Source organism: Vipera ursinii (genome assembly GCF_947247035.1).
Source record: "Vipera ursinii genome assembly, chromosome: 1".
Taxonomy (NCBI): Eukaryota; Metazoa; Chordata; class Lepidosauria; order Squamata; family Viperidae; genus Vipera; species Vipera ursinii.
Window position 1 is genome coordinate 83656560 of NC_139512.1, and position 22662 is coordinate 83679221.

The 22662-nt window shown below is 38.0% G+C and overlaps 1 protein-coding gene across 1 annotated transcript in view; it reads left to right on the top strand.

Moving 5' to 3' along the window:
* Positions 1 to 755: 755 nt before the first annotated feature.
* The window catches only part of SLC1A2 (solute carrier family 1 member 2), a gene marked incomplete at its 3' end in the record, with an annotated part of 34249 nt that continues 12342 nt past the window's right edge, over positions 756 to 22662 (top strand). The window contains exons 1-7 of the mRNA XM_083348192.1: positions 756 to 891; positions 4914 to 5066; positions 6674 to 6924; positions 12189 to 12351; positions 14975 to 15101; positions 17519 to 17752; positions 21480 to 21674. Coding sequence (XP_083204318.1) covers positions 762 to 891; positions 4914 to 5066; positions 6674 to 6924; positions 12189 to 12351; positions 14975 to 15101; positions 17519 to 17752; positions 21480 to 21674 — 1253 coding nt within the window. The 5' untranslated portion in view covers positions 756 to 761. The remainder of the gene's footprint in view (positions 892 to 4913; positions 5067 to 6673; positions 6925 to 12188; positions 12352 to 14974; positions 15102 to 17518; positions 17753 to 21479; positions 21675 to 22662) is intronic.

A 22662-nucleotide genomic window follows, 5' to 3' on the forward strand; every position in this document is an offset into this window, starting at 1 on the left:
TAATTTGGATTCCAGCATTAATCAGAATGTTGGACTCAAGACTTGATATGGCTCTTTACGACTCTTAAGAATCTATCTTTTCAACTGGCATTTCCAGTCATATGTCAGTCAGCATTTAATTTCATCTCTAACGTCTTCATTTCCTTTTCTTTTTATTCTGCTGATTTTTTTGTTTTAGACAACAATGTTGTAAATGTGCGAGTAGGACTAAACTGTATAGAATCTAGTCATGCTAGGCACATTGTCTATTATTATCACTACATCCATTAAAAGGAGTGCAGTGGCTCACAATGTTAGGACACTGGGCTGACAATTGGCAGGCTCACGTTTGAGACCCAGTTGCTGCTGTGGGATGGGGTGAGTTCCCGTCACATGCTCTAGCTCCTGCTGACCCAGCAGTTCAACAGTGGGTGACTGTGAATAGATAGATTGGTACCACTTTGGTGGCCAAGTTAATGGGGACATGACAGGAGCCTCCAACCGGGTGGCCCCTGGGAATGCTGATGTCACTGTTCAATCCTTTCAATCCAGTAGTGCTTTGGTGCTCCTGATGTGAATATAGTATTATATCCATTACAACATCCCTATTATTCTTGAAAGAGGGGAACCTCTGACTGTAATTTCAGACCTTTCCAGTAATCGTGAAATCACCTATTGTACAACACAGTAAATGAACTTCTTCCATTTTTTTCTTAGTAGAATATCTTGCAGGTTTTCACATTGAAATATCTTAATTTTATTTTTCTTCTAGTGCCAACAATATGCCAAAGCAGGTAGAAGTACGAATGCATGAAAGCCATATGAGCCCAGTGGAACATAAACCGAAGAACCTCTGTGTACGACTCTGTCTTTCACTCAGAAAAAATCTGCTCCTTTCACTTACTGTATTTGGTAAGTCAACCTGAGAAATAATGCATTGGACTAATTAATTAATGGATTAATATGCCGTGTTCTGATATCCCAAGATATCTCCCTATCTGATCTACACTTCTGCTTTCTCCCCTTTACTTCACTATGCTTAGAACTCTACCCAAAACACTTGTGATGCCTCTCTCATGTTGAGCACCATCTTTCCCATGACTCCTCTGACACACCCTTAGTTTGCTTGTATATTGTTACTAAGTCTAAGAACATATATTTTAGATTCAGTTAGCTTCCCTATTTTACTTCTACTTTCCTTTCTCTCTTTGTCAGCCACTCAGAGTAGACCAGACTAGGAAACTAAAGTCATGCAGACCAATACTACTCTTATTATAAAGTTATCATAATACAGTCTTACAAAACAGAATGCACTGAAATTCCAGTCCTTATTTACTGTAGTTAACCAAAGATTGCCTGTACTATTAATATTGTTCATTTCCATCATATTTGTAAGTGGTTGCTGTCTGAGGCGCTTGCTAATGAGGAGTACCTGTATATAGATAAGAAAAAGATGATTGTTCCAAAGGTATGATCATAAGTGATTCAAAATATAAAACATCCTTATATAAATCATACTGTAAACTATCAAATTTCATGAAGTTGCCAAGAACCATAATTTAGTTACTTACTTTATTTGTTTATTCAATTTATATACAGCTTACTCAGTGCATGATTCAGGATCAAATCACAATAAATTCCACTAGACCACATAATGAGAAAATTTAGAAAAGTATAGAAAAAGAAACATATACTGTAAATACGCACCATGTTAGTGGAATGTGCTTGTTTTTCCCCAGACACAACTGCTTTCTAAACATCAAGGACTTATTTGTTAATCTTGAAAAGGTAGAGTAGAGGTCTGAATGGGGATTACAGCTGGACACAAGCTACTTTTTAAAATTCTTCAGCAAATTTGGGTTTGGAACAATTGGCTGCATGAAACTTCTTCAGGGGAGGGAAAATTCTACACAGTACTTTCTGAAACACAAATCTCACAATCAGAAGTGAGAGTAGCACATCATATTGGAAAAAAAAGATTAAAGGAAAGAACTTCTTTGTGATCTTTTTGAGATTTATTTAAAGCATGAAATCCATAGGAGTTTGATAACACCTTTTCAGATGAGGCTATTTTACTAAAGGACATAAACAAAAGGGAGTCCCTGTGGATTTTACTCCGCTAGTTGTTGCTGACTATAGGGGGTGGTCCTCATCTCTGTTTCAAGACCATTGAGCCATCACTGTCCAAGGACATTTCTGCAGTCATGTGGCCAGCATGATGTCATGGAATGCTGTTAGCTTCCCACTGAAGTGGTACCTATTTATCTACTCATATTTGCATGCTTTGAATTGCTAGGTTGGTGAAGATGAGAGCTCACCCCATCATGTGGTGCTCGGGTCTCAAACCTGGGCTGTCAGTTTTCCAGTCGATAAACTCAGCCTCTTAAGTGCTGAGCTACCATGCCCCCTATTAAAGGACATACAAATTTGTGAATTGTAGCTGCTTAAAGCTTAAGTCTTTTAATAATATGTGTTTGTCTGAAAAGATGCTGCCAAACTCCTTTGGATTTTTGGCTACCATAACCATAACATGGCTCTCCTACCACAATGTCTGCAATTAGAAGCATAAGTAGCATGGATACTGAAGAATGTTGCAGGGATGTTAATCCTACAATGTTTATTACATTACTTGCCTACAGTGTAACAAGTACATCAGCCTTGAAAATAATTTCTCCAAAAAGTTCTCCTTTTTTGAGAAAATTTCTAAAGCAAATGCTCTTTCTTCCGACTGAATGAGAATTGCCAGGGTAAAAAAAATGCAGGAGAAATTCACTTTCTGCCATTAATTTAAATCTCTGTCTTCTGGTCATTATTTCAAAGAAGCTTATAATCTAGATTTCCCCCTGGGTGCCTCCCAGATGTGTTAGGACCACAACTCCCAGAATTTCCTGTTGACTATGAATTCCAGCTGTTATTATCCTCAAACCTCTGGAAAGTAACCTATTGGAGAACTATCCAAAGTGCCACAATCTATGTTCAATAGCTTCTGTTAGAATAAAAGATCTGTCGATTCATAAGAGAGAAAAAAGCAATGCATTTATTAGCACTGTGAAGGAAAAGAAAAGAAGAAAAGTTAGACGAGTAGGTGGGGATCCATGTTCTTCGTGTTTCCTGCCAGAAGAAGGCTGATGGTTTTTAGCTTTCTCTTTTGCCGTGCACTCTCAGAGACTAGACCAAGCGATACAGTGATCTACTTTTCTCAGTTGCCTTCTGGGTATAGCAGCTTCGAAATATGGAATAGTTTTGACATTTTAGTGTCGTTCCTTGGCTTCCTGCCCAGAGTTAACTAAAAAAAAAAATTACAGTACTGTGAGAGGAAGAGCCAAATCTGTAGCCTTCACAAAGCCTTTCTTTATTCACTTCAGCCTGAATGGATAGCTGTGCTGTTTGTTGAAAAAGCTATGCAAATACTTTGAATGTCTCCCTGCTATTAAAGTTTTCGGAAACTGAGTTTATTTTTACATGGGCATTTGGCTCTGATTGACTGTTGCAAGATGATTGAAAGCCTTTCCCAGGTTGATCTCCAACAAGTATGCTCAATAACAATAAAGCACAGAACATTTTTTAATAGTTTCATTGCAGCAGTTACTGTATTGCCAAAGGAAGAAAGATTACAGGTGCAATATTTTTCCCCCGAAGTTTGTTTTCGGAATGTTTTACTCTTTTTAAATATTTAATTTAATTTAATTTATTAATATTTCTATACCGCCCTTCTCCCGAAGGACTCAGGGCGGTGTACAGGGCAAGAATAAAACAGAGAGATTTACAAAAGATAAAAGATAATTAAATACATGCCCAATTAAAAATAGAGTTAATACATACTAAAAAAACCCCAATAAAAATAGTAAAAAACCCCACCAATCCCCCCTCAGGCCAGGCCAGCTTGCTCGAACAAGTATGTTTTCAGATCGCGGCGAAAGGAGTGAAGATCGGGCGCCGTCCGGAGCTCAACCGGTAACTGGTTCCATAGCTCCGGGGCGCCCACAGAGAAGGATCTCCCCCTGGGGGCCACCAGTCGACATTCTCTGACCGGTGGCACCCTGAGGAGGCCCTCTCTGTGGGAACGCACAGGGCGGAGGGAAGTAGACGCCGGCAGCAGGTGTTCCCTAAGGTACTCCGGACCCCTGCCATGTAGGGCTTTAAACACCATTACTAGCACCTTGAATCTCACCCGGAAGACAACTGGTAACCAATGCAGCTCACGGAGCAGAGGTGTGACATGGGAGTATCGGGAGACTCCCAACACAACTCTTGCGGCTGCATTCTGTACCAGCTGGAGCCTCCGGGTGGTCCTCAAGGGAAGCCCCATGTAGAGAGCGTTGCAGTAGTCTAGACGAATTGCAGTAGTTGCAGTAGTCTAGACAAATATGACTAATTGCAACAGCCAAATGACAGGGGACTATAGGTCACCCCATTTTTTTTCCTTTTCCACAAAGAGACAGTTAATACAGATTGGCATTTAGCTATTAATGGGAAATAGTGTGTGTGTGTGTGTGTGTGTGTGTGTGTGAGAGAGAGAGAGAGAGAGAGAGAGAGAGAGAGAGAGAGAGAGAGAGAGAGAGAGAGAGAGAGAGAGAGAGAGAGAGAGAGAGAGATTTGACCAATTAGCAGTGCCTTTCCTGTCTGTAGGTGGGAACCAGGCATTATATCTCTATAGGCATCCCAAGCTCTTTGAGCAGCAGTATTCAACTCATTCCCCTCCCCAAAATCAGAGAAGTAGATTGTGCAAGATATACGTATTTGTATTTTGCTGAGCTCATCAGTAAGGCCCCAACCTTATTTACCAAAATTGAGAACTGTTGACTGGTTATGGTATCTTCCTTGTTGGAAAACTGCAAGATAATTCCACAAAATAATGGGTAAAGACTCATATAATTATTCAGATTATTTTCTCCTAAAACTTCCTTCTTATTATTTCTTTCGGTACATTCAAGGTGTCATTATGGGGGCATTATGTGGAATGCTCCTCCGCATGGCAGCTCCTATTAATCCTGATGTCGTCATGTTGATAGCCTTCCCCGGAGATATTTTGATGCGGATGTTGAAAATGTTGATCCTCCCTTTAATTATCTCAAGTTTAATCACAGGTGAGATTATGAACACTTTTGGAATTTTATGTCCTGTGATAAATAAAGGCCTATAGGATAATGCTGATAGCTCTTTGGAATGTAATAATTTTTCTCCATAATTCAGTACTAGCATATCTTTCATATCAAAATCAGTAATGTTAACCAGTACTTTATACTTATGTTTATAAAAACAGATGATACTTTATTTCTCATGATCGGTACTATGTAGAATGCTGAGACAGTGAATGGCAATTCATTAATAAGAATTAGGATGTTAGTTTTTAATTTTTAATACCATTGAGTGATATTGTTTCCTCACTATTCCTTTCTCTGATGTTCTTCTCTCTGTTCAAACACAGAGATTCCTTTTGAGTTCAATTATTGATGACTCTAATAGAATTAAAGTGAAATTGCCTCTATTAATCTGAGATTATCAGAAGGTATCATGACCTTAGGAGGACTACAATATCTAGGCCACAAACATCTATCTGGATGACCACTACATAGGAGCAAAGAGTTTGAAGTTTCAATGTGTCCTTGCTGACATCTAGTGATCTTCTGAATATTTGTAATGCATATAATAGTAGGTCTACTTCAGGGCTGTGATCAAACAAAGCACCTCAAATAGAAGATATCACACTGTACAAAAATAACTTGTGTAAATCAATGTTCCAGGTATATATAAATAAAAAATGTAAGTCCACAAAACTATAGGCATTTATTTAGAAGTGTTTCTCACTAAATACAGTGAGACTGATTACTGATGAATATACACAGGTTTCTTATAAACCATGGAGGATGAATTAATCAGTGGAACGACTTGCCTCCAGAAGTTGTGCTACAACACTAGAGGTTTTTAAGAAGAGATTGGACAGCCATTTGTCTAGAATAGTATAAGGTTTCCAGCTTGAGCAGGGGGTTGGATTAGAAGACCTCCAAGGTCCCTTCCAGCTCTCTTATGTTATTTTGATTATAATTTAACTGATCGATCTATATACTCATCAATATACATCAATCATTTATGATACCTTAGAGATTTATAGGTATCTAAAATTAATTATTGTACATATTTATCCATGATGACTTTCTGTATCAAAATAAAGAATACACACACACACACACACACACACACACACGTGTGTGTGTGTGTAGGTCTTGGCGTATTCGGGTCTTTTCCCATGTAAGATTGAGAGTGTCTTGGCGACGTTTCAACGAGGTCCCACTCGTCATCTTCAGGCTGGTGTCTTCAGCTTCGTGCTTATGCAAAGCACAAAGCCGAAGACACCAGCCTGAAGATGACGAGTGGGACCTCGTCAAAACGTTGCCAAGACACTTTCAATCTTACACGGGAAAAGACCCGAATACGCCAAGACCTACATACCTGTACCCGTGAAAATCTACGAAAACAAATACACACACACACACACACACACACACACACACTGTAATATTATAATTGCATGTAAAGACTGGTGAAAATGATCAAAATGCAACACTAAGACTTATGCAACACTTATTTTCACAGTGTTAATCACAAGAAGCACTCTTAGTCATTATTTAGGTTCTCAATAATCAGGAAGATACCATTTGTATCTCAATTCTTGCCAATTCAATTCTTTTTACAGGGCTGTCTGGACTGGATGCTAAGGCCAGTGGTCGATTAGGGACAAGAGCTATGGTATATTATATGTCCACAACAATCATCGCTGCTATCCTGGGAGTGATCTTGGTATTAGCCATTCATCCTGGCAATCCAAAACTCAAGAAGCAGCTGGGAGAAGGAAAGAAGAATGATGAAGTATCCAGTCTTGATGCCTTCTTGGATCTTATTCGAAACTTGTTTCCTGAAAATCTTGTGCAAGCATGTTTTCAACAGGTAAAAAACCTGCGTGTTTCATACAGGAATATGCATGACAACTGTGAAAATAACCTTAAATGAGATAAGATAAACAGAATCATCACTGCACATGCCACTTGATTTTAGCAATTTGATACCTTTATACATAAAACATACCTAAATGATAACTGACAAAGTTTCTATTTGTATCTTTATTGGATAAGTTGTTCAGTCTGCAAAAAATTAATAAATTTATGACTTCATTTCTGTTGAAAGCCATCCAATTTCCTCTAGATCAGACATGTCAAACCTGTGACATCACGTGACGTCGCGCGACGTATCGGAGCTTTTTCTCCATTGCCGGCAATGGGATGGGCGCGGTTTCGTCACGACACATCCGGCCCGTGGGCTGGCAGTTTGACACCCCTGCTCTAGATACTAATTGGTTTTATTTCCTTGGGACCTTAAAAATCTGGATCTTGTTACTGTCAGAACTATAACTACAGCTCACTAAAAAAAATAGAGAAACATTTTCAATAAATGCCGAATATTTAGTTCATTCAAAGGTTCAGTAGACATAAACGCATTTGCCTAAATACAGCCAAAAGTGCTTAACTTTAATATGCTATATATTTAATTTCATAAGAATTTTTTCCCTGTGTTTAATCAGGGATACCTTGTGGTTCTTTGAACAATAATATTTATAAAATCTGAAAGGCCTAGGCTATTCATTTCAGTATTCTGAAACTGTTAACAAGTTCAGGGTCATTAGTGCTGCTTCCAAAGGTAAATGGGGAAACAGTAAAGAGAGCCAAGTGTTTGATACCTGAAGACTGAATAGTCTCTGGTGAATGTATCTACCCAAGTAAGGCCTGAAATGTTTTTGGATGAGAAGGATGGCGAGATTTCTCTATTGTTGCTTAATCTGCTCATACTTAGACTGGGGTGGCTTTTTCCTGAGAAAAGTACAATAGTATGACTTTCCAAATCATATATGAACTGCCTTTTTATTATCTATACTTTGTGCCATAATCACCAGGAGATGCCCTTCAGCTCTTTCCTCCCACTCCTATCCTGTTAATTTGTTTAGCAGTTACATGGATTATTTTATAATGAAATGGACAAGGCCTGTTGCCAACCTTTTTTCAGTTGTCCCTAAAGGCATCGCTTAAGGCAGGGGTTCCCCGGTCCATGTACTAGCATGGATCTGTGGCATTCCAGAAACCGGTCTGTGCAAACAAGCAAAGCTCCATCCGTCACAATGCAGGCAGTATGCGAAACCACACCCCCTCTTGTTCACGGAAAAACCTCTTTCCACAGAACTGGTCCCTGGTGCCCAAAAAGTTTGGGGCCACTGACTTAAAGAATTAAAACAGTATGTTATCTGACTTGTAGCTCTAAGCTATCTTTTCTGCCTAGAGCAGGAGTGTCAAACTCACAACATCATGTGACGTGTCATGACGTATCACAACTTTTTTCCATTGCCGGCAATGGGGTGGGCATGATTTCGCCATGACGCATCCGGCCCATGAGCTGGCAGTTTAACACCCCTGGTCTAGTGGGTAGGGAAGAGGCAGAACTATCAAGACACACAAATTCCGACAGGGATGCCAAAGTCAAGATGACAACTGCAACAAGGCAATCAAAACTGTCTGATATTTATGCGTGTCCACATATAAAAAAATATTTTTTTCCAGTACATTAAAGTTCATTGGATGCTGAAAAAAATGGGGCGAATAGGCTGAGCAGGAAATCAAACATCAACTATGCAAGTTTCCTTTTTAAGTTTTGAGTGATTCTAATATTAAGGAGCATGATTTTCATAGTCACAGAATTGCACAGAAAAGAAGTATAGGAAAAGAGTAGAAGTGGTATCCATTTAAAATGCTAAACTGGTCTCCCCCTTTCTAACTAATTGCGTTTGACACAAAGTGAGTAAACCATTTGGCTGCTGAAAAGCTGCATAATGAGATAATAGGCTGAGTGGGAGGCAAGGCAAGCTGCTCTTTATACTGTATTGGTATTATCACTCCTTTTTAAAAAATTGTTTGCTGTTCACAATGTTATATTATTCTTCCAAACAACTCATTTCAACTCTTTCATTGCTTCACTATTTTTCAGATTCTTACTGTTATTTTAACCCACTAGCACATCAGCTTTAATGGATCTGTACTCACATAATGAATTCTCCAAGCATCAAAAAATTAAAATTGAAGCAATAAATGAATTACATAAACACTTAACAGTAAGAATTACAGTAATACAAAAAGCAAAACAAAGCTCTGGCTGAATTGTTCCACCACATTCTTGGACTTAACTTGGCAATAACTATATTCCTGATAACAAAATATAAGTGGCTTACAGCTGCCTTCTTTTAGATTGACTTTCAATTCCCCACTCTGGCCTACAACTTTGATATTCTTTGAGGGTGTCCCATCCAATATCCGAAGCCCGCCTTCCAGGGCCAGACAGGCGTTGTTATCTGCAGATACCATAACTAGATTACACCTTCACAAATAAGAAATAGGTCAAGGAACAGCATGTGTCCAGCCTGTTTAAAACGTATCAGAAAAGAGGTAAGCAAGCTACTGTAGCAACTAAAAATACAAAAGCATATTTCAAATGATTTTGCTTCTGTAATATTTAAATAATTAAAATTCTGGAGCTAAATGGGGATAGACTGCAACAGTGTTTCTAGAATATTATTTCCTCATTATTTGCTCCCCTGAAAACAACAAATAGGCTACATTTTCAGTAAAGAAATGAGGAACTGCACTTATAATCTGGCTGGGCATTGGAATAAACTTTCACAGATTTTGATTATGGATAACATTCAACGAGGATAACTAAAGTCTGGATCCAAAAATATATATAAACCACAAGCAGATCTGGTTAAAAATACAAAGGAGGGGTGGTAGAATGACCTATATCTAAATGGCACCTAGGGAAATACACAACTATAATGAAGGACACTCATGCATGTGGTTATTTGTGCCTTGAATTGATCTTTGCTTCTCCATAGTACTAAGACCTTAGTACTCCCAGCGTATAGATATACCCTGGAAGATATTAGGGAATGGCTAGCTTTACTGTTTTCCTCTGTGTTCTGTCCACCTCTGGGCTGGGCTGCCTCTTGTCTCCTCCTCTTTCCGAGATGTGCTCCCTCCTTCCTGGGAAAGTGCCATTTCACTATAGCCCATCACACCAACTCCTTCTCTGTAGGCACCATCTCTCACCATTATGCCCATGTAGTCATAAGGGGTCAGTTAAGAGGCTGCTTTTTCACTTTCTGCTTCACCATACTTGTAGTTTTAACAATACTTAAAGAAAAACTTCAATAACGTAACAGAAGGAAAATCAGTGTCATATTTTTCGGAAGTCCTCAAATGGCGTTTTTGTTCTTATTCATAAAGTTTGCAAAAATAACTTGCCATCTTATCATCATGAATTATATAAACAGTATCGAGTGACTTTTGGAGTTCCTTGAAAAGTAATGAAAAGTAAACATAGAGGTACCCTTGCTTTATTTATTTATTGTATTTATTTTATTATTTATTATTATTATTATTTATTTAATTTTTATACCGCCCTTCTCCTGAAGGACTCAGGGTGGTGTACAGGGCAATAAATATCAGAATATAAATGCAAAAGTTAAAAAAGAAGTTAAAAAGAATTAAATAATCATGCCCAATATAATACAATAATTAAAACTATGTTAAAATTAGATCCAACTCTAAACCCATCAAACCAGGCCAGATTGTTCAAATAGAATATTTGTATGCCTGCCCATCTCACAGGAAAATTATCCTTGGGTATACAGCTCTAAATTTAAAAAACCCAATACATACACAAAAGCAGTTACAATTACAAACAAACTATAAAAATGTATATAAGATAGGACCGGGGTAGGCAACCTTGGCTTTTTTATGATTTGTGGACTTCAACTCCCAGAATTCCTGAGCCAGCATGAGTCATAAAAGGGCCAAGGTTGCCTACCCCTAAGATAGGAGAAGGTGATATTTACCACAGTAAGCGAGCCACAGCAAAATCCCCCTGGTCCCTTGGGACTCCGAGGCCTGATAACATAGCCAGGTCTTGAGAGAGTTGCAGAATGTTGAGAGATAGGGCTAATCTCACTTCTGGGATTCCACATGTCAGGCATTGGGGCAGAGAAGGCTCACCTCCTGGGACCTGCAAGATATCAGTTTTTAAGAAGAGACTGGCCAGCCACTTGTCTGAAATGGTATAGGGTTTCCTGCCTGAGCAGGGGGTTGGACTAGATGACCTCCAAGGTCCCTTCCAACTTATTATTATATAGATTATTATAACATATTAGTTCAGTTAAAGGGACTAAGCTCTGCAGTGTCTGTAAATTGAATATTGTCCTACAAAATTTCCAGGAGTACTAGCTAGAATTTGGGACATAAAACGTGTAGTGAACGAAAACAGGGCATTCATTACTGACATTTTAGCCTTCACTCATTCGAAAATAACCAGGAGAACAAGAGAAAAGAGTTGCTACACTATAGTTCTATCAAGTGAAGTACTAATACCACTTTACAATGCCTTGGTAAGGCCACACCTGGAATACTGCATCCAGTTTTGGTCACCACGATGTAAAAAAGATGTCGAGCTCTAGAAAGGGTACAGAGAAGAGCAACAAAGATGATTAGGGGGCTGGAGGCTAAAACATATAGCGAACGGTTGCTGGAATTGGGTATGTGTAGTTTAATGAAGAGAAGGGTGAGGGGTGACATGATAGCAGTGTTCCAATATCTCAGGGGCTACCACAAAGAAGAGGGAGTCAAACTATTCTCCAAAGCACCTGAAAGCAGGACAAGAAGCAACGGATGGAAACTAGTCAAGGAGAGAAGAAACCTAGAACTAAGGAGAAACTTCCTGACAGTTAGAACAATTAACCAGTGGAACAACCTGCCTCCAGAGGTGGTGAATGCTCCAACACTGGAGGTTTTTAAGAAGAGACTGGACAGCCATTTGCCTGAATTGGTATAAGGTTTCCTGCCTGAGCAGGGGGTTGGACTAGATGACCTCCAAGGTCCCTTCCAACTTTATTATTATTATTATTATTATTATTATTATTATTATTATTATTATTATTATTATTATTATTATTATTAAGAGTAGACTTCTGAAGGTCTTCTATCTGGTGAAAGTTTTTCTATACAGTGAAGAACCTAGACCCATGGATATATTTTAAGAGTAAGCCCTGGTATGAAGTTTGCAAAACAGTACCTAAAAGGCAATTTCCACTTGCATTTTCATTGTGCATTTTATTCTTTCAGATTCAAACAGTTACCAAAAAAGTGCTCATGCCGCAAGAAGTGGAAGAACCATCTAATGTTACAGATTCTATCTTTACCATCATGAATGAAACAGAAGTTACTCCAGAACCTCAACTTATTGTTAAGAAGAGTCTTGAGTTTAAGGATGGAATGAATGTCTTAGGTATTCTCTCTGCCTTCAGACATCTATTAAATTTATTTCATGGATATTGTTCAGGCACAACTGCAGACAAAAAAGGGAATTGCTGCTGAGAAGCAACAGTATTGGATAATAGCAGACAGCTGTGCTATTAAAGGGGGGAGTTGAAGGGGAAACACCCAGAGTCTTTCTGAACTGGACAAATCACACATATCAATTAACAAGAAGCATTTGAATCAAAACTACACTTAATATGCTATTTTTTTTAGAAGTGTAACATATATATTCTACTGTGTTTATTAAAGATCAGGTATTGTGAAATCCTGCCAAGGAGAATCTGAATATGAAAAATCTTCTCTTTGGTCTCCAATCATTTTTTGTAATAAGCAATCTAAGAGACAAAGCTAATGTTTTTAAGAAGGCTGAATCTACTGATTGGAGATTAGGTCGCTGACATCCAAAATGGAACTTTAACCCACTTGACAAAATTAGCTACTTTCCATTTAAGGGATTTCACTTATTCTCAGGCAACACCTAAATAGATTAGACTTGTTTTCAAGCTTTGATCCTCATAACATTTTATCAGAGGCCAAGAAAGTTCTTTCTTAGACATTCTTTCTGCTAATAATTCTGCAAACCGCTGAAACCAAGACTCAGTTCAGTTTTATCGGAAGGAACATTAAGCAAGGAATTTAAAGGAGAATGTCTTTACACTATCTGTATTCCCAAATCTGTTGTAGACATTTCCCCTTTTTCTGGAGTATATTTAGGAATGCAGGGAGAGAAGTGGGAGGACTGAATCAGTTCCATCATTAGTTTTTGTATTGTTTAGGAATTTGTAGACACCTTGGTATCATTTGAAAATAATTAGTTTCACAGACATTTTCTTGTAGCCCTGCTCCAAATCCTTATGAGCTTCTGCATCAGATTCACAAGGATGTTAATGAGATGAGAAACTAAACTAATCCTTGACTAAGAGCCACAAAGCAAAGCTATTCCTTCAGCTCCATTATCTGAGAATGCATGGCCAGTTAGGACTGGATTTCTTTAAAATAATATCTCAAATCCTACATCACCCAAATCTCCCATAACCAAGGTCAGAAGTATAGGATGTCACTGAGTGGATAAGAAAAATCAACAGAGGTGCACAATGTTTATTGAATTATATGCTATGTATTTTATTTTGGGGGAGTGATTAAGGCATCAAGCTGTAAATGGGCAGACTGAGCTCTAATCCCACCTTGTGCAGTTTTCTTGGCAAGGTTTTTCAGAAGCAGTTTGCTATTGCCTCCTGGCTAGTGCTGGCAGAAACTGACTGGCCCAAGCTGGCCAAGGTGGAATGCATGCGTGTGTATGTGTACACACACACACATACACTATGCATCAGAATGTATCTAAAAATAGTCAAGGAATGCTTTGAGATGGAGTGCTCTTATCACTATTAAAAGGCATTCCATAATTATTTCTGTCTTCTTAAAAAGATTATTAACAATAACAAATCTTATTGCTGTGTTTCCCTGAAAGTAAGACCTACCCTGAAAATGTGCCCTAGCTTGATTTTTGGGGGTGGGCCTAATATAAACTTTACCCAAAATATAAGCCCTGGTTTTGTGGTGACTCAGCCTTCCATCCTTCTGAGGTAGGTAAAATGAGGACCCAGATTGTTGGGGGCAATTAAGCTGACTTTGTAATAATGCCGCTTGGGGTGTGTGTGAAAGCCCTAATAAGCAGGCATATACATAGAATGAAGGCTATTGCTAAGCTTGTAAGCCACCCTGAGTCTTCGGAGAAGGGCGGGATATAAATGGAATTAAAATAAAATAAATAAAAAATAAATATGGAGCTGCCCCACATGCCCCTTTCCCACTTACCTTGCAGCCAGCCCTCTCCTTACTGGCCCACTTCTTCTGCGGCATCCCCAGCCTGCATTTTGCAGTCAGAGGCCTTCCCGGAAGGCCACTGCAGCCAAGAACTATGGATTCAATCCATAGCTTGGTTCTACAAGGCCTCTGTGGTTTTGCAGTGGCCTTCCGGAAAGGCCTGACTGCAAAATGCAGGCCCGTGCACCATTCTCAATTGCAGAAGGAAGCTGCTCCTTCAGCCTCAGAAGAAGTGGGCCAGCTGGGCAGGGCTGTCGGTGCTGGAGGTGAGTGGAAAAGATAACACCAACCACCCGAATATAAGACCTGGCACCTCTTTTGGAGGCAAAATAAATAAATAAGACTGGGTCTTATTTTCAGGGAAACACGGTAACAGATGTCTAAGGAAAAAAAAGACAATTTATTTTGACAGACATATAGGAATATTCCAGATGGAAAATAACAAAGGCTGGATTCTTTACAAAATTCTGCACTGTGAAGCTTCATTTAAAAAAAAATACATTACCTAGAATAGAGCAAGGAAATTAAAAAACATCCATATGAGCTTCCATGCAATGCAAAATCAAAAGAAATCCTACTTGTTTGAGCTATGCCTATCTTGTTTTTGTTCCCAATTCTTCTCTCTAATTGTGCCCCCTCTACAAAATCACATATTTTTTTAAAATGGTACATTGAGGTTGAAGAATACAGAAAATTCCCCTTCAGAAAAATTCACAATTTTAAGAACAGTTTCATAAAAGAGTCTGACGGTAATATTCTTTCAACAGGCCTCATTGGGTTTTTCATTGCTTTTGGTATTACAATGGGCAAGATGGGAGAACAAGCCAAGATGATGGTAGATTTCTTCAATATCTTGAATGAGATCGTAATGAAGTTAGTAATTATGATCATGTGGTAAGTTAAAGTCATCGTCTATTAGATACTCCAAATCCTGTTCTACCTTGGAAATCATTTGGAATTTGATCAGCGATAATACAGAGAATTTTGTTGAGCCAGGCCAAAAGTATATATAATCCAGGAGTCTGGATTATAAATATGTCCAGGAAATTCTTAAGCAGGATATGATGATGATGATAACATCTTCCATTCATGCCTTCTAGCTAATGATGATGAAATAATGTTGCCTTTGATTTTGGAGGTCATATAGACCCAGATACTGTAAGCCTGTACTTTGCCAAAATGTTTGCTCTGATGTATTTTACTATATTGGATTGAAACTATAGTGTGTGTGTGTGTGTGTGTGTGTGTGTGTGTGTGTGTGTGTTTTCCAGTTTTGTTTCCAGTTTCATAGTACAAAGTGCTTAGAGAAAAACACAGAGAGGAATTATCATGGTATCTTTTTACAATAAGTAAGCAGACAGAAGTCTGTGCAAGTGTGGATTGGGTTCATTAAAACGTGAACATGGGCTATCGAGAATATTTCTTATGTGCTACATCATGCTACACTATGTAGCATTTTAGCTCATTAAAGAATTCTAGTAGACTATCGTTTAATTCTTCATAGCTTCCTTGCTTCTTGAAGATGATTAGCAGCAACTTGGAAAATGATTAGTAGCTGAGAGCCTGGTTTTTAATTTGGAAAAAATATCAGTCTACTGTTCATTTAAAATCTATCCAATTTGACCTGGCTCCAGTTCAAAGAAAGATTCAGGAAATCATATGCAGTACCTCTTACTGAGGAGCATGGAAAACTCACATCTGGTCGCTGCTGTGCTGTAGTACTCCTCTTCCTCCTCAGAACAAAGGAGTAGATTCAAGGATTTTGTACCTAGGTTTTATTACGTTTATTTGCATTTGAACTAAGTTAGATTGCATAATAGTGTCTGCTTATGGCAGCCTTTTGAAGCACTGAATTGTACAGAATGTCTGTGATTGTTGTTTTTCAGCTCTAATCACTTTGGAGGCCCTTCTTATATATAAATTCAATAAACTTAAACTTAAACTTCTTCATCTTTGGGGAGCTATAGAACTGGTCCATAGCAGTTGATTCATGTCTTGGTCCAGCAAAATGTAATACTTAATTTACTGTGTGATGCTCTAGTTTTTCCTGTACCAGAACTGGATCTTTGCATCACAGTTATTCTCACATACTGTTTAGAATCCATCTAGTGATTCCACAGCTTCTAGTGTCACTGTTATAGGGATTTCACTCATGAATCTTGTTTATTTATATAGGCAAAATGTTTATTGTATGGAGATAAAGATATTTGTTTTCAGATCTAAAAGATACTTTCTGTCTAATTATTTATAACTGTTCTTTGAGGAAATGTTCTATATCTATCAGCACTTCAATGATTTATGAAACTCTCATAGACTCCATAAAAACATAAAACAACGCTGAACATTTAGTAAGGGTTCTTTGAAACCAGATTGTAAGGATTATCCTCAGTGAATATTTCAGGAAAGAGACTATCTGGCACTTTTGGAAACAGTGCTTAAAACAACATGATTGAGAAGCTTATAGATTCCTGGTTGATTACTAGGATTCTTTATTGAAGGATCAGATGTAAATCCATAGTTTCAGTTTAGTTCATAGTAAAATAGTGAGGATGTAACATATAAAGAGCATTTGTGACATTCCAGTTTCCAGGAGACTAGCTTAAGCTGTAATAAAAGCATTAGTCTTTAAATGACACAATATTTTATTGCCATCAAAAACTATCATGGCTACTCTTCTATAATTTGTTATAAAGATCTGATTGAATATTCCCCTACTAATACTAGTAGAAGAATGCAAGTGGGCAAGGAGCAAGCCAAAGATAGCAAAAAGAATGTGTAAACAGATAAGTAGACTGAAAATGTTGAGTTTAATTTTCTCATTAGCTGCATTATATTAGGCAAAATTATACAGACTTTATCCTTAGCAAATGTATAAACAATAGTGAAGTAGAATGTGTAAGTTCAAGATTTCTGAAAGTGAAATAAAATTCTAATTGTAAGAGGCAATTTTTCTATTTTTAGTGCATTTGATTGTTACCAGGTGGATATGGCGATCTAAAGACATTCTTATTTGAACAAGCCGGCCTGGCCTGATGGGGGGTTGGTGGGTTTTTTATTGTTATTTTAATATTTGTATTTACTGTTTTTAGTGGGCATATATTTAATTCTTTTTTAACTTTTGTAACTTTGTATTTTTTATTCTTGCCCTGTTCACCGCCCTGAGTCCTTCGGGAGAAGGGCGGTATATAAATAAAATTATTATTATTATTATTATTATTATTATTATTATTATTATTATTATTATTATTATTATTATTATTATTATTATTATTATTATTAATCTAATTCTACTTTTTATTTATTTCTTCTAGGTATTCTCCATTGGGCATTGCCTGCCTCATTTGTGGAAAAATCATTGCAATCAAGGATTTGGAAGTAGTTGCTCGACAGCTTGGCATGTACATGGTAACCGTGATTGTAGGTCTTCTCATCCATGGAGGGATTTTTTTGCCTCTGTTGTATTTTGTAATTACAAGAAAAAATCCCTTCTCATTTTTTGTTGGAATCTTTCAAGCATGGATCACTGCTCTAGGCACAGCTTCAAGGTATTTAATAGAAAATGATGATGTTTGCTAGAGATATGTCTCCTTTCACGGGCCTATCTTTTAACCAAAATGGGTGGGAAATTCAATATCATGATAAAGAATTGTGTCCTGAAACATTTTTCTCCAAGGCTATTGTTGCCTGCCAACTGCAAGATTGCAGACTGAGACTATCAGAAGGCTTTGTTAGTGTAAAAAGTGTCCCCGAAATAGAAGGTCAAAGAATTTCACCACCAAAATTGGGTTCAGTCTGATTTATATTGATAAAAGAGATTGAGTTGGACCTGTTGTAGTTGACATCTAGATTGCTCTGAAGACTCTTCTTTTTCTTTGACCTGATGGTGACTGGATTGTCACTTTTACAGAGTTAGGTTTTATTTTTAAGTGTCCCTAGTCCATTGACTGGGTGATACAAAAACTGTGCAAACAAACAAATAAACTTATAAATACATATGCATACATACATGCAGAATAATGACAATGGGGTCAGCAACATCAAAGTACTGCAGAACACATCTATGCATATCAGTTCAAGAACATAAAACAGTTAATCATCTTTGCAAGTTTCTCCTTTGGGCTGAATGTTGTATTAACTTGTAGCGTGCCTAGAGAGTGGCATATGGGGACAAAATTAGAAATGCAGAAATAAAATAAACTGTTTCATGACTCATGATACTGTCTCCATGTGTGTATAGACAGTGTGTATAGACAGTGTGTCTATAATATGTGAGCTACTAGTTTATACTGGATCCAGAAAATAATACTTGGCCCTTACCTTTATTCTTGGTCTATTCTTTCTGTTCTGTCCTGTCCTGTCCTCCCCTGTCCTATCTGACTAATTGTAGTCTATTTTAATTATAGTCTATTCTGACTTGTCTAATGAAGACAAAGACTGGGGGTGACATGCCTTCCAATATTTGAAGGACTGTCACAGAGAAGAGGGGACTGCAAAGCACCTGAGGGAAGGATAAGAAGTAACGGATGGACAGTTATCAAAGAGAGATCCAATTGAAGGGAAATTTCCTGTCAGTGAGAACAATAAATCAGTAGAATGGCTTGTTTCCAGAGATTATAAGTGCTCCATTTGTCTGGAATGGTTTGTTCTGCTTGAGCAGAGGGTTGGATTAGAAGACCTCTAAGGTCCTTTCCAACTCTATTATTCTGTGTTCTACTTTTTCCCTTACACTGAGTCCTATTTTCTATTCTGTCTCATATGTAATTACTTAGGTAAAGGTAAAGGTTCCCCCGCACATGCGTGCTAGTCGTTTCCAACTCTAGGGGCCGGTGCTCATCTCCGTTTCAAAGCCGAAGAGCCAGCGCTTGTCCGAGGACGTCTCTGTGGTCATGTGGCCGGCATGACTAGACGCCAAAGGCGCACAGAACACTGTTACCTTCCCACCGTAGTGGTCCCTATTTTTCTACTTGCATGCTTTCGAACTGCTAGGTTAGGTAATTACAATTAGAGATAGGAAATATGACCGTTTTGGTTTCTCAGAGTTCTTCATTTCTGCAAATCTGCCAGGTTTGGTTCATCAGACTGGAAAATATTTTTCAGAAGATGGACAGTTCACATTTCTTCAAAATATAATAAAAACACATTTATGTTATTTTCAAGTCCTTTTATGTGTGACAAACACGCATGCTTGTAAGCCGCCCTGAATCTTCGGAGAAGGGCGGGATATAAATGGAATTAAAATAAATAAATAAAATAAATGAATGTAGACAGATGCTTTCCCTAATTTTTAAAATAAACTGCATGCACCAATTTAAAAGCTATGAATATTGAATTAGAACTATGTTTTGGTTCATCTGTTGTCCTAAACAAGTAAAAATTTGTCCAAGTGAATGTTTCTACCTTCTCTAGCTACATCATTAGAAAATACTATTATCATCAAAGCAAAGTATTTGTTTTAGGTAGTGGAGGGGTTAAGCATTTCTTGGTGGTGAGCATGTTTATAACAAGTTATTTAAATCTCCATAGTGTTCACTGAGATTTTTTTTCCTTTGAAACACAATCAGAAGAGATACAGATCACAGAGGAAGGAATGCCTATGGGATAAATATTAGATTGATCAATCCATTTATGTTCTTATTTTGGAAGTGAAGCTAATTGTCAGCATGTTACTTCTTATTTTGTAGTTTTGTCCCCTGTAAAAAGAATATGTGGGTAACTGGAGGAAAAACTGGATACCAAAATGCATGATGATTTGTCCATGTTGAAATGATGCCAAATAAACTGAACACTAGATACCGAACGTAGATGCTGTCAACTCTGCCTCCGGATTGACATTTTTGCTTATTGAGCAATTACAACTTAAACTGTAGTGTGAAGGCATTTGAAGGATTACTTTACAAAGTGCTTTACAAAGGGTTTTGGCATGAGTGAAGTGCCTCTCTTTGAAATGTTGAAGCACCCATGTCCCAAAGGAACTTTCCGAAGTTCACTTTGCATAATATGTGCATGTCTTCATATCCACTTCATTTCACCAGAGTTCCAAGTACAGTGTTCGATATACATGCACAGACAAGCTGGAAAAGACACACCAAGATTTCTGGAGGACATAGCTGCCTCTATATTACAAAGAGAGGAACTTCACTTGCACCAACAAACACTGAGACTTAATTGTTTGGACACCCTAGGAACCAGTTAAGATGTTGGAATAGGATCAATAAATTCTGGTTCAAGGCACCCTTGAGTTATGAAACCTTAATGGCCAAGTTTTGTCCCATCACTGAAAAGCTTCACTCAAAATGTGTAAGTTTCTAGAGTAGATGAACAAAGTTCACTTGGGCACTGGGAGAGTCTTGGCTGACCATGTGCTGCCAGATAACACCATGGAATCAGAATTATTATTATTTAATTATATGAAGATACATTTGGTGCAATATCATCAGTGTGCTGCTGATTCTCAATTGTATATTAACCTCCAGCCAACCCAAGTAAAGCTATCAAGGTTTTATCCCAATATCTAGAAGCTATGGGGTCTGGATGGAGAAGAACAAGCTTCTTCTCAGTCATACCAAGATCAAAAATTTTGAGCCCATAAACCTGGAACTGGAGATACTTTATTAGTGATTCTGGATGAGTCAACTGTTCTGCCCAGATTCAGTGTGCAGTTTGGAGGTCCTCCTGCTTGATGAACATATGGCAGTTGTGGCCATGGGACTTTTGAGTAACTTAATCTTGGATGCTACTTGTGCCTGTCCTTACATTGGAGGGTTCCCCTTTCAGTCTACTTTCCTTAGTCACCTCCTGGTTAGATTATTGCACTATACGCTACATGTGACAGCCTTTGATCCAAAGGCTACAGAATGCAACAGCATAGATAAGTTATGAGCATTCCTGAACTATGCCTAGGTCACAGTTCATCAGTCATCTTGTGGAATCCAGGAAGCGTATCTTCTTTGTGGCAATGTTGCCCTTTGGAATAATGTCTCCTTGCTGACATATCATTGGCTCCAATCCTGCAAGCCTTCGGAAAGATAATTAATAATTGTCTCTTCCCTCAAATGGTTGGATCAGGAAGAGCAGAGCTCCCATTTGGAGGAGACAAAAAAAAGTTAGCTCCTGATCACTATTTAATTGCTTATTGTTTCAGTTGTATGCATTTGTTTTTCTTTTGTATTTTGTTTACTGTTTTTTGTATGCTGCCCAGAATCAGGCTGAGTTACAACTGTACAAATGCTTAAAATAACAAAATAAAAGAATTCATTTTTCTTGGTCTTTCAGTGCCGGTACATTGCCTGTTACTTTTCGCTGCCTTGAAGAAAATTTGGGCATTGATAAGCGTGTGACAAGATTTGTCTTGCCTGTTGGAGCCACTATTAATATGGATGGAACTGCTCTTTATGAAGCAGTGGCTGCCATCTTCATAGCACAGATGAATGGCATTGTGTTGGACGCCGGACAGATAGTCACTGTCAGGTAATATATTGGGATTGGTGAAAAAAAATGGCATCCCAACATTAAATATTGTATTGCAAAATAATTTACATTTGGAAGTACATGCTAGTGTTTACTCAGGCCCAGAATCTGTAAAATGTTTCCATTTCCATCATAATAAGAACTGAAAAGAGCTCTTTTGCAGTTTCTCCATTTACATACAAATACAGGCAGTCTGATAGCCATCATTTATATTATGTTAACACTGAGCATGATTTTTTCACTGTATTGATTGTAAATAGAAAAAAACCCAGTGAAGGGGCCAATTGGCTAAACCTAAATGAATCACATTATTTTAATGTTAGAACAATTAATAAAAGAATATAACTGGGAAAAATGGTTTTGAAAATGAACAGGTAGGCATGTTACAGGTAATCCAGGCTTAATGATGGTAACTGGGACCAGAATTTCTATCACTAAGTGATGTCCTAAAGCGCACTGTCATGTGACTGCATCCAGCAGTCCCCAGTTACTGTCATTAAGTGTGGATCTTACGTTATCATAGTTTTTGATTTCCTGCTGGGTTCCCCATTGACTGATCATATGCCATGGGACACTGTCATGCTCAGAAATCTGGGCTGGTTGGTGAGCACCTGGAATATGATCACATGAGTACAGGGGTGCTGCAATGACCAGAATTTGAGGATTGTAAGTACTAATTCACTATGACAAGTTCAAATGGTTGCTGAACAGGTGCTCATTAAATAAGGACCCTTGTAATAAGAGCACTTGAAAATATTTTGATTCTGATGGTGGCCTGTTACTGTGTTGGATTGTACCTCCCACCATCTCTAACCATTAGCAATGCTGACTTGAACACTTCGACAATATCTAGAGGGCCTCACCTGTTCTAAATTCAACCAACTACCTTTAATATAAAATTAATAGATGTTATGAATTTATAAAAATGGATTAGGTCCAAGTCTATCCATTTGTCAGTAGGAAGCACTCCTCTTTGGAAATTTGAAGA